This window comes from Mauremys mutica, chromosome 1 (genome assembly GCF_020497125.1).
Source record: "Mauremys mutica isolate MM-2020 ecotype Southern chromosome 1, ASM2049712v1, whole genome shotgun sequence".
In the NCBI taxonomy this organism is placed as follows: Eukaryota; Metazoa; Chordata; order Testudines; family Geoemydidae; genus Mauremys; species Mauremys mutica.
Window position 1 is genome coordinate 6,777,987 of NC_059072.1, and position 11,834 is coordinate 6,789,820.

At 52.8% G+C, this 11,834-nt stretch overlaps 1 protein-coding gene across 1 annotated transcript in view; it reads right to left on the minus strand.

The window, feature by feature from the left end:
* LOC123363735 (putative cation exchanger C521.04c) overlaps positions 1–11,246 on the minus strand; it is a 33,545-nt gene extending 22,299 nt beyond the window's left edge. Inside the window, exons 1-3 of the mRNA XM_045005048.1 lie at positions 11,136–11,246; positions 8,165–8,320; positions 5,838–5,965 (exon numbers count right to left, since the gene is read on the minus strand). Of these exons, the coding sequence (XP_044860983.1) occupies positions 5,838–5,965; positions 8,165–8,320; positions 11,136–11,190 (339 nt within the window). The 5' untranslated portion in view covers positions 11,191–11,246. The remainder of the gene's footprint in view (positions 1–5,837; positions 5,966–8,164; positions 8,321–11,135) is intronic.
* Between the last annotated feature and the right edge of the window lie 588 nt (positions 11,247–11,834).

Genomic DNA, 11,834 nt, shown 5'->3' on the forward strand with positions numbered 1-11,834 from the left:
GCAAAGGAACTGGCATCGCCGTGTCTCAAGAGCGTGGGTCCACTGACTCAGACTTGTGGGGCTCGGGCGGTGGGATTACAAACAGTGCAGATGTTCCAGGCGAAGGGAAGAGGGTCTGAGCCCAGGTCAATTGAGGTGGGCTCAGACTTGGCGCCGGGGTTTTTTCTTTGCAGTGTAGATGTACCGAAACGCATTCAGCCTTCCTGTAACATGAGGGAGGGGTGGTAAAAATCCAGACTCCAGAATTCCCTGGAGAAGGGCTTGGTGGGTAGGGGTTAGGGTGGGGGGGATTTTCCCCTACAGATCATTTGTTCAGTTCCAATTTGGACTCCGTGGCCCGAGTTACCTGTACTGTGTTTTGGTAAGTGGAGGCAGTGAGAGGTTTTAGAATTGGAGGGAACTTCAAAGTTCCCCACAGCACAGCGGAAGGATGGCCTAGTGGCTAGAGCACAAGCCTAGGACTTGAGACCCGGGTTTAATTCTCTGCTTCGCCACAGACTCCCTGCGTGACCTTGGGCATGACCTTTACTCTGTACCTCAGTTCTCATCTGAGAGATGGGGCCACAAGAGCCCTGCCCTACCTCATGGGGCATTGCGAGGATAAGCTACGAAGTGAGGTGCTCAGGCACGAAGGTAACGGGGTCAGAAAACCTCATGCAGGGAACACTGGTGCTCTCTCCCAGCTGCAGGTATTAGACACAGGTTATATGCATTTCCCATTCCTAAACTCCATGCACCCCCCAAACCACCCCCCTTCCAGCTGTAGTTACTGCCACACCTACAGCCAGCAGGACACAAGACCTTGACCCCGCAGCTAAAAGGGGGATGAAGGCGAGTGAGAAGACCCAGCTCGTCAGTCATTTTTGCTGCCCAGTAACCAACTGACTATGAGCAACATTCAGTTGCCTACAAGTCCTCAGCTTTGGGTCAGACGTTATAAACCCAATGGAAACTGAACAGGATGTGGCTTGCAGCCATCTCATAATGTGCTTGTGGCCAACATATGCTGGTGGGGGAGTAATGGATGGTGTAAGGCCGGGCCTACGTTACCAACCCACGTAAGTATAACTCCATCATTCAGGGGTGACACAAATCCACACCCTGGAGCGACGCAGTTGTACCGGCCTAACACTGGCTGTAGGCAGCATTGTGGCAAGGGGAGAGCGTTTCCCGTTGACACAGCTACCAGCACTCGGGGGCAGGAGGGAAAGGGGGTGGAGGACCTACGTCAGAGGTGGGCGAACTACGGCCTGCGGGACCCTCCTGCCCAGCCCCTGAGCTCCTGGCCTGGAGGCTTGCCACCCCCCCTCCCGACCCTTCCCCTGCTGTCCCCCCTCCCCCGCAGCCTCAGCTCACTCGGCCACTGGCACAATGCTCTGGGCGGCCAGGCAGTGCAGCTGGAGCCTGACCTGGTGCTCTGGGCAGCACGGCTGTAGCACCGCCAGCCACCGGTGCAGTAAGGGGGTAGGGAGCAGGGGGGATCAATAGAGCACAGGGGAGTTCTAGAGGGTGGCTGGATGGGGCAGGGGTCAGTCAGGGGCAGAGGTTTGGGGGCGGTGAGGGAACAGGGAGAAAGGGTGGTTGGATGGGGCAGAGGTCCCAGGGGGGCAGTCAGGAAGGAGGGGCAGGTTGGATGGGGCAGCAGGGGTCAGTCAGGGGACAGGGAGAAGGGGGTGGTGGATGGGGCAGGAGTCTCGAGGGGGCCGTCAGGGGGCAAGAAGCGGGGGGGTCGTATAAGGGTCGGGGGCCGGGCCACGCCTGGCTGTTTGGGGAGGCACAGCCTTCCCTAACCAGCCCTCCACACAATTTTGGAAACTCGATGGGGCCCTCAGGCCAAAAAGTTTCCCCGCTCCTGAGCTATGTCAACGGGAGAGGTTCTCCAGTTGGTGTAGTAGCGTCTTCACCATTTAAAATGCTGCACTGTAGCAACTGCAGACCTGCCTTAAGCACGCCCCATTTATTCAGGCGTATTATTTTATAAACAAAGCATGCCCCATGTATTGTTTTATAAACACCACTTCTGTACAAAGCGAGACAGAACTGTGCGAGGTGACGGTGTCTCAGAAGCCAGCTCGTTTCTGTAACACTTTGGCACCACCAGCGCTGTAAGACTGAGGCCAGAGCATTGTCACCTATCTGAAGTACAGACTGCCCAGACCAAGCCTTCGGAGCGCCCGCCCTTGTGTTGATTTGTTCTCATCCAGTCTGGAGCTGGTGACTGGTTGCTATGGAGCATGCAGCATATTCTTCACTCACGGCTTTTTGATGAAACACCTATTAGTCATTCCCAGCTAGCTACCCTCCCAGATGAACTTTATCCATTCAGTGCAGAGGCAGCGTCAGCAACTCCAGACCCACGCATGGATCAGCGGTCAGGGTTACTTTGCTGAGGTCCTCCAGATTATGTTCAACTGAAATTAATCCAGATAACGAGCAAAAGGGGGTGAGAAAATTACGATTTTACAGAACAAACAATGGTTGGTTTTCAGGTGCATGACTCGCCCATTCTGCAATTTAACGCAAGTCAGAAGGTTTTATCAGGAGATCGCTGCTTCCTCAATGGAAGGGCAAATTGACCAAAGTTAAGGCTCTGATCGGAGCTACGTCATTCATCAAGATGTGGGGGATGGGAGGGGACAGAAGGATGTGGAGGGGACAGGAGGGGTTTTGTTTGTTTATACCAATCTCCTTTCAAGGTCTCTTCTAGTTCTAGGTCATGAAGTCCAGCCCCCTGCCTTCACTAGCAGGACCAATTTTTGCCCCAGATTCCTAAGTGGCCCCCTCAAGGGCTGAACTCACAACCCTGGGTTTAGCAGGCCAATGCTCAAACCACTGAGCTATCCCTCCCCCCTTTGCCCGGATGGTCCTCACCTTTGCCACACCGAGGGCATCTACCCTTCTGTTCTAGTCTACGTAGGTTCACACACCCCCACGCCCCACCACAGCATCCAAGCAGCTACCAGCAGGGCATTGAACAGGACAAGTGTGTCCCGTGTGGTTCGTTCTCTCTCCCAGCGGGAGAATTGTGTGATCAGTGCAGGGTTGGGAGGAGTGGAGCCATTCCCAGATTCAGATACAGGATGTTTTTGTATTTTACTGGCCAATGGGGTGGGCTTTTCTCTGCACCCAGGAAGAGAAAGCACCATTGCTGCTGAGCCTGGGAAGGAAGAGGGTGGCCCCCATACCCACCACTGTGAGGGAGATTGCCTTTGCACGCATCCCAAGCCCCCGAAGTTCCTCCCAGAGTCTGCACTCTCCAGGGTGCTCAGACAGAGAGGTGACTGGTCATACGAGTCCCTGCCCAGAAGGTCCTTGATTGTTGCTCACCAAGTGACCTGCTTTGCTCTAGTCTATAAGCAAAGATGCAGATGGGGTGGAGGTCAGAACAGAAACTTTTCCTTTGGCCGGTTGGCCTCTGCCTCACCCCTTTAGCTTCCTATGGGGTGTGAGGGTTTCCCCTTCACTGCCAGGCACCAACGTGGTTAGATGAGTGCGCTCCCTCGGAAGCAAGTGCCTAACTCCACAAAGGGAGTCTTTGCTCCGCCTAGGTCTTCTCTCAGTTAGCACGGTCCTAATGTCCATTAGCCTGGGGCAGCTAAACCCTTGATTTAGACAAGTGAATTTAGTTACTGACTATCTGGAGAAGCTACTGTCCTGCACAGCTCCTGGGTTGACCGACTCGTCCAACCCATGGCTGAAGAGGAGGACAGGCCTCCAACTTCAGTTTCCACATACAAGGTGACCCGTGCCGCACGTTGCTTTTGAGAGGCCCCCATATAGGAATATAGTCCCATGTTAGATGTGGGTAAACTACAGTTTTAAATTGAGGTGGGATATTGGCATAAGCAAAAGGCCCAAAGCATATAATCAAAATGAACGAGGTCATGAAAAAGAAGGTGTGTTACACTTGTAGTGACCCTTAGAAAAACCAGTTCTCTTCTTTAAGGTTCAGGCTAAGGTAACAGAACTAAAACCTGGTTCATTGGGTACCTGGTTCAGTAAACTGGCCAAATAAGAAATGCCTTCATCTTGCTTTAGCTAAGGCCCAATAATTGGCAATGACATCACTTGTTTGTTAACAGATACAGAAAAGTGAACTCTTAAAAGGTTCAATCGCTAAATACCCACCTGACCACGTGGTAGCCAAATGTTTCTAAGCCCCCCTGGGTTTAGCCCATTTGTAAGTATCTTGATCAAATGCTTCTGTTGCTGTTTGCATGTAGGGAACTGCTCATTAGTTAGGCACGTTTAGAGCAACTGTATAAACACCTTTTGGCCTTTGGATTTAACAAAAAAATATGGTTAAATCAGTGTTGCAGTGATACCCTGCATAAATAGTAATAATTGCAACACGTGATCTATGGGGGAGAGGCAGGTGATGCGAGTCAGAAAAGGTATTTAGCAAAGCCGCAGGCCCAACATGCAGGTCCTGGCCACTAACAGTAGAAGAAACATTTAGAAGAGAGACTTAGGCAGGAGGCCAGTTTTCAGCCTCAGATCAGCCAGACAGGGCCCCTGGGGGTTACGGTCAGATCAGCAGCATGGGCGTAAGGGGAGCAGAGGTTTAGAACCATCAGATCACCCTGACGAGCCAGTGCTGTTAACCCCATTTCACAGATGGGGAATGAGACGTTTAAAATAAACTAACTTTAATTCTTTAGAGTTTGGTAAGGAAACGTGTGTGTTGTAAAGAAAGGCGCTGACTAGCAAGTAGCAGGAAGCTCTTTGGTAATAGTTATGAAGCCAGAAGGAATGAAGTAGGGTGGATGTCTGGCTCAAAGAATAACTAATAAGATAAGGGGCGGTTTCTAAAAAGGCCTCCGACTGACAGGGTTAACTGCAAATGATTTTAAATCAAACCAAAGAGAATCGGTCTTAAAATGAGCCAACGTGGCCCTCCCCCAACCCACACACCCAGTGTTAAAGCCCGTGTGACACCAGGTGCGGTGGGAAAACTCGTGGACAGCAAGGAGGGGAAGAAAGACCTTGGGAGGAAAGGAGGTTGTAAATCTTATCTGGATTAAGACTGGAAATCAGGGTGAACGGTCTCAGATGGGTCTTTAGCTGGAGTCAGTCATTGGCAGTGACATCACTTGTTTGTTAAAGGATATACAAGAAGTAAACTCAAAGGGTTCATTGCTAATACCTGCCTGACCACACTGGAGCCAACCAATATAGGTCGGAACAACCCTGGGTTTAGCCCATTTGTAAATATCTTGATCAAGTGCATATAAAACAGGTTCTGTTACTGTCTGGATGTCGTAAGTTGCTTAATAATTAGGCTTTTTAGAGCACCTGCAGAACATACATTTGGCCTTTGGATTTAATAAAGGAATTTATGGTTACAGCGTGTTTGGTGATTTCCCGTATTAATTTCAATTATTAATAATTCCAGCAGACGGGGAACTAAAGCACAAAGGTTAAGTGACTTGCCCAATGTCACAAGAAGTCAGTAGCAGAGCAGGGAATTGATACCAGATCTCAAGGCCTAGTGCTCTAACCAATGAGCCACCCTTCCTCTCAGACACCAGAGTAAGAGAACTGACCCCAGTGCCAGATCCTAGTTGCAGGGGTGGGTTTTTACAGACTAGGCTCCTCACAGAAGCAGCTGACACAGGGGCCACACTTCTGTAGGGAATCCAAACAGCTGCACTGAGTGAAGGAAAGAGCCCAGTAGCCACAGCTGAGAAGAGAGGCACTTTCTGAAGCACCCTAGCTTGAGAGCATATGTGCCAGCAGAGAGGTTGCAGCACTCAGATTCTGCTTTCAGTCACCGACGCATGACCCCAAGGGGGGAGGGGGAGGGGGAAAAAGAGAAAAAACAACACAGAACAAACCTTGTAGTTGTTGGAGAGTTTGTTGGCTTCTACCTCGTTTTCTGCTGTGATGGTGGTTTTCACCAGGCAGCCGTCACAAATTTGCGCCTCGTCAGACAGGTGCTGGCAGCAGGCCGGCGTGGAGATCACTGTGCAAGAGATCAGTGAGGAGAAGCTCAAGATCTGCCCTGTAAGGATCCTGCAGAGATCAGGCATGTCCGTCCTGTAGGGAGCTCAGAGCTGGTACAATATTATTTATTTGTATTACCATAGTACCTTTGGAGCCATGGCCAGGACCCCATTCTATCACATGCTGTACAGACACAAAACCCGGAGACTAAATACATTTGCAAGTCTCAGCAGGAAGAATGTGCCAGCAATTCTTGCTGCTATTTGAAGGGTCAAATTATTAGTTATTCACCCCGGGCAGACGGCTGATGGGTATTTGGGTGGGTGATTCTAACGCACACGTCTCAGCACAACATCATGATAGTCTAAAAAGGCATCCTACCAAATACAGTGTATTCTATCCACCTGTTTAAGAAGTTCACCACCCAATCAGGGAGTAGAAGCAGCACCATGTGTGGTGGACACTCAAGCCACCCAACACTGTTCTTCCAAACCAGTGGTTCCCCACGCTGTGGCCTGCTGTACATCACACAATCCACAGTGCTTGCTGGGGATGCGTGGAGAGCTGGCTCCCGCAGCTAAACTGAATAAGAGATGCTGAAAGATCCATTCCTCATAGACTTTAAGGCCGGAAAGGAGCATCATAATCATCTAGTCTCACCTGCTCAGTACAGGCCACAGATACTCACCCATCCTCTCCTGTGGTAGGCCCCTAACCCTGCAATTTCATGTGCCTGTTCCTTTAATATTCCTGGATGTAGATTTTCCAGGCCCCCCAATTTGATCCCATAAAACACTTTCCTGTGAATTGCTAGAGCTGTCACTGGAACTAGCAGGAGAGGGGGTCCCTGAGCCCTCTCTCTTGGACAGGCAGTTCCTTGCTATGGTGACGTTTGAGGACCCCCATGGCAAACAGTTCAACACAGCCACGTTCCCAACAGTCACAAGTGCTTTGGAAGACATGCAACAGAAACGATTCATAACCAGTCCTTCCAGCCAGCATCACGAGCGCACGAGAAGAGACAGCCCAGCCCAGTCCCCCTCTGGGGACTTTGTGGGATGTTGCTGTGACCAGAGAGAAGGAAAAAGGACTAAACCAAGCAGACAAGAGACCTAAAGAGCTGTCAAATTCAATATGCCCCACAGGGGAAGTTACCAAGAGAGAACTGCGGGGGGTTGTACCCAAGGTGTAGTATTATTAGCTAATTGCATACCCTAAACACCCCCCGAATGAGGTCAGCATTCCCACGGAACGGGCACAGGAATAGCGGAAGAGAGGTCAAGCAGCCATAGCTGAGCGTTCTTGGCACAGACTGTGCCTCTAATAGCGGCTTTTGACGTACAACTGTTTAACCCTTTCGTTGCTGCTCCCCGTCGTTCACTGAAGTCAAGGGAATGCCACCATGTTCCACCTACAGCATTTGCAATCAGTCCCCTGGCGAGAGCGTTATTCCTCCTATCTAGCTAGATGCAGGTCATGAGAGCACTCCTTGTCTGAAGTCTGCTCTGGCCCAGCCTCACACTCTTCACAATCACTATTTAAGCCCTGGGGGTTTTTGCAACCAGAGACCAATCTCCTCCCCACAGTAGGTGCTAGGTTAACCTGCCAGTAGAGGAATACGTGACAAGAAGTTTTATTTCAAGATCTTTGATGTTAGAAAACCTGAAGTTCTTGCTATTACAAATAAGCTATACTCAGCATCACCATGCGAATATAACCCATCTACCACAGTAGGATTTCAGGGGATCCACCCATATAATGAGCATTTATTAGTTAGAGCACAGGACTCCTGGGTTCTGTGCCCAGCTCTCCCATCCACTCGGAAGTCACTCTATGCCCCAGGTCTGCTGCTCTAAGAGAGGGCAGACTGCCTCTCCTCATGCCCCGAGAGGCAAGCACCACTTGTATCTGCCAGACACTTAGATCCTTCAACCAAAGGTGCGATCTGAGTGCCACAAGGTTGTGGTGTGTGACCCCAGAGCTGGAGAAGATGGTCACCGACGGACCCCTTTGCACTTGGGAATCTCCCTTACATTCCCTGGGCTATCTGCACAGTTTCGGTTGGAGTGCATTTCTCAGCTACAGCGCATCAGTCACCTCATCCTCTCCTCGCAAAAAGGACTGAAGGAGAAAGGCGCCATCTTTCCCATTGCCCCAGAGGCCAACTCTGTGCAGTAACCCCAGCACCACTCCGGACGACACTTTCAGCTCCGCTCACCTGGCAGTATCCTGGGGGTCATAATGCCGTGCTGATGGGATCCCGAATGCATGTCCCCAAGGTCTCCATGGGTGTTGTTAATGGCAGCACAGTGCCGGTCACACAGCGACCCTCGCCGATGAGGGTCGACCCGGTGCTCAAATTCCTTGGGGAAATCTGAAACAGATACAGTAAAGGTAGAGTGAGCGAAGGAGCCAGTCGCCATCGGGGCGCAGTGCTTGTAGGAGGGAGCAGCAGTCATGGATGCCAGAATGGCAGAGGGTATTTATTAGGAACAGGCAGGGTGGGGAGAGAAATGCTGAAGGTGAGAAATCATGGACGGAGTGGGAAGAAAGGGAAAATCAGAAGAGACGATGGAGAAACTCCTCCATGACAGCAAACACCTGAGGACTTTTTCCAGTGCTGCATCCTGTCTGACTCATCTTGCTTAGGGCATCCTGGGGGAAGGCACCCCATTTTTACAGCTCTGTGGACTTACAGTGGCCAATAGATGCAGCGAGGAGGAAAACTCAAGCGGGAGGCAGGCTTTGTGTTGCATGGAATGTTTGCTTCCTGCTGGGTTAGAGGCAATGGTGGATTGGCTGTCTCTAGACAAGGGTAATCAGGTTACCTTTGGGCAAGGAAAGGGCCCCCCCCGCCCGACTTTCCACCCCTCCCCACAGAGGTTATAACCCCCACCCCCTTGGCTTCCTTCAGACGTTGGCAGGTTTGGCCTAGATAAATCTGTTCTAGGGCGGGCCAGGAAAATTCAACTCTTGCTGCCACCAGAGCGAGGACAGATCAAGCAACACAAAATTTCCAGCAAAGTTACACTCTCCCCCAACAAACAGTCCCAGTGTGAGTCAGATGACAGCCAGGATAACAAAACACAACTCACAGGGCTGGTTGGGAAGTGGCTTCACATGATCTTCACCAACCTAATCAATTATACCATCAAGGTTACACCAGTTAGAGGGATAAGGTCCTGGGGCTTCAGAGACAGAGCCTGGAGCTGGTTTAACCCATTGGTCACCTCCAACAGCGTATTGCTTTCAAATCGTTTCAGTTTCCCCTTTATGTTCAGGGGATCAATCCTCCTCCCCGTCCCCCACCCCGTTTGGTGGTGAAAAGTGCTAGGTAAAAGCAGTTTCCAGGGGCGTCAATGGGCAGATCAGGCTTGTTTCCAGCACGCATCCCACCTTTAGGTATCAGAAAAGGGGACCTCAAAGCTTGCATTGTCTAAACCTGCCCTGGGTCCCCAGAATATCTCTACACACAGAAATATTGCGCGACCGGCCTTCGCAGCGCCTAGCACTAGATTGTGCCACGCTGACCCGTCCCCCTAAACCATACTGGCGCCTCTGTCTTCAGCCTAATAAAATCTGACTATCCATCTGGTCTTCTGAGTCAGAGCTATTCATGCTTTATAACCGATTCTTTCAGGCACTAATACAATAGCGCAGCTTAGCCAGACAAAGAAGGGGCACTTTCAAGATAAAGCCATACATTTAAAGCTTACTTGTGAATGGGTTAGATAATGGAACTGAAAGAATTTTAGGAGTCTAAGCTTATTTTTCTACCAGCGTTGCCAACTCCCACCATGTTATTGACAGTCTCACCATTTTTAGATTTTTTTTCTTTAAAGACCCAGCTGCTGGAATCATGCTATTGCATGAAAATATCAGCTTGCATTTAGGTTTCTAGTCCTTACCGTTGCAGAGAAAACCTTGCAAACGTGGAGCTTGTGCACCCTAGAGACTGGGGGGTGAGAGAACCAGAAGGTAATTGAATCACTACAAAATATTTTTAAAATCTCAGGATTCTTAAGCCAATGCCATGACTGTTGGCTGTTTTAGGTTGGCAATACTTCTGCACTCATCCTCAAGTCTAGCTGGAGGACACTGAAGTTTCTCTCACAGACACCGTTCTGCTTAGACTAGATTCACAGCAAGCAGCACACCCAAGCTGTTTGTTGTTCCCCAACCGGGGCGGACAGGCCACAGACTGAGCTTCCCAGGACGAGGCCCAGCCCTTGCACCTAGCACCGGCGGGGGAAACGCTACCAGAAGCAAACGTGTTTCACTCAAAACACACAGCAAGAGACTTGGGCTAACACTAGCGAGAGTTTTCTATTCCAGGAAGGCGTCTGCACCCCCTGCACAAACAGCCTCCGCTCATGGGTCTCCTACACTAACAGAAGCAGCAAAGAATCCTGTGGCACCTTATAGACTAACAGACGTTTTGCAGCATGAGCTTTCGTGGGTGAATACCCACTTCTTCAGATGCAAGTCTTGCTGTTAGTCTATAAGGTGCCACAGGACTCTTTGCTGCTTCTACAGAACCAGACTAACACGGCTACCCCTCTGATACTCTAACAGGACGCCACATCCAGTCGCTGCAGGGAATTGGCACATCACAGAACTTCTCACTGGATTTCAGAGGTTGCTATTCAGGGTCCGGGTCTGTAAAGCCCCAGACGCTCAGTAGATTGGGGGGGGACCTGAGTGAACCCAGCATCAGTAACTTGTCTATGGCGCAGTGACTTATTGATACATTACAGAGGCTGGCCAGGAAACAGAAACAAGCCAGAGAATTGGGGGGAGGGGGAAGCCAGAGCAGCTGCTTCCCCCCTTGCTCTGCCCAGGAGGGGTTCTGGGCGGCATCGCTGGAGCCGAGCTCCAGGCCGGCTTGGCCTCAGAGCCCCGCGGCACCCCTGTTTTCGCGCACCGGGGGGGTGGTGGTGTCGGGAACAGGGGGCGGCTCCCCTGCCTTCCGCACGGGGCAGAGCCCAAGGCAGCAGGTGCGGCCAGCTCGGGCCGGACTCCCCCCGTCCGGGGCAGCCTCCCTCGCTGCACCTGAGCGCGGCTGCGAGCCCGGGGCTCGCTCCGCCGGGCCCGCCCCAGCGCGGGCTGCAGCCAGGGGCCCGGCGGGGAGCCCCCCGCGGCTGGCACCCGGGCACCCGCCCCCGGCGCATCCCCGCCCGGCCGCTCACCGAAGGTGTCGTGGGTGTAGCGCCGGCGGCGGCCGGGCTCCGACTCGCCGGACATGGCAGCAGCGCGGGCGGCGGCAGCTGCAGCGGCTCCCCCGGGGCTCGGCACGTGCGGCAGCCGGGCCCGCAGCTGGGGATTTAAAGCCCAGCGCGGAGCATGCGCCTGGCACCGCCCCCCCCCACCTTCTCCATCCCCGGGATGAGCCGGGGGCGGGAATGTCTGCGCCCAGCTCGGCCCGCCGGGGTGCGGAGTCCTAGGGGTGCATGGACCCTGCGGGTGCACGGTGCTGCAGGGGGTGTATTTACTCCCCTCCCGCTGGGCGCACGGTGCTGCAAGGGGTGTATTTACCCTGCCCCCCCCCCCCCGCTGGGTGCACGGACCCTGCACCCCCCCCCCCGTCGGGTGCACGGTGCTGCAAGGGGTGTATTTACCCTCCCCTCCCGCCGGGTGCACGGTGCTGCAAGGGGTGTATTTACCCTCCCCCCCCGTCGGGTGCACGGTGCTGCAAGGGGTGTATTTACCCTCCCCCCCCGCCGGGCGCACGGTGCTGCAAGGGGTGTATTTACCCTCCCCCCCCGCCGGGTGCACGGTGCTGCAGGGGATGTATTTACCCTGCACCCCCCCCCCGCCGGGTGCACGGTGCTGCAGGGGGTGTATTTACTCTGCACTCCCCCGCCCCCGCCGGGCGCATGGAGCTGCAA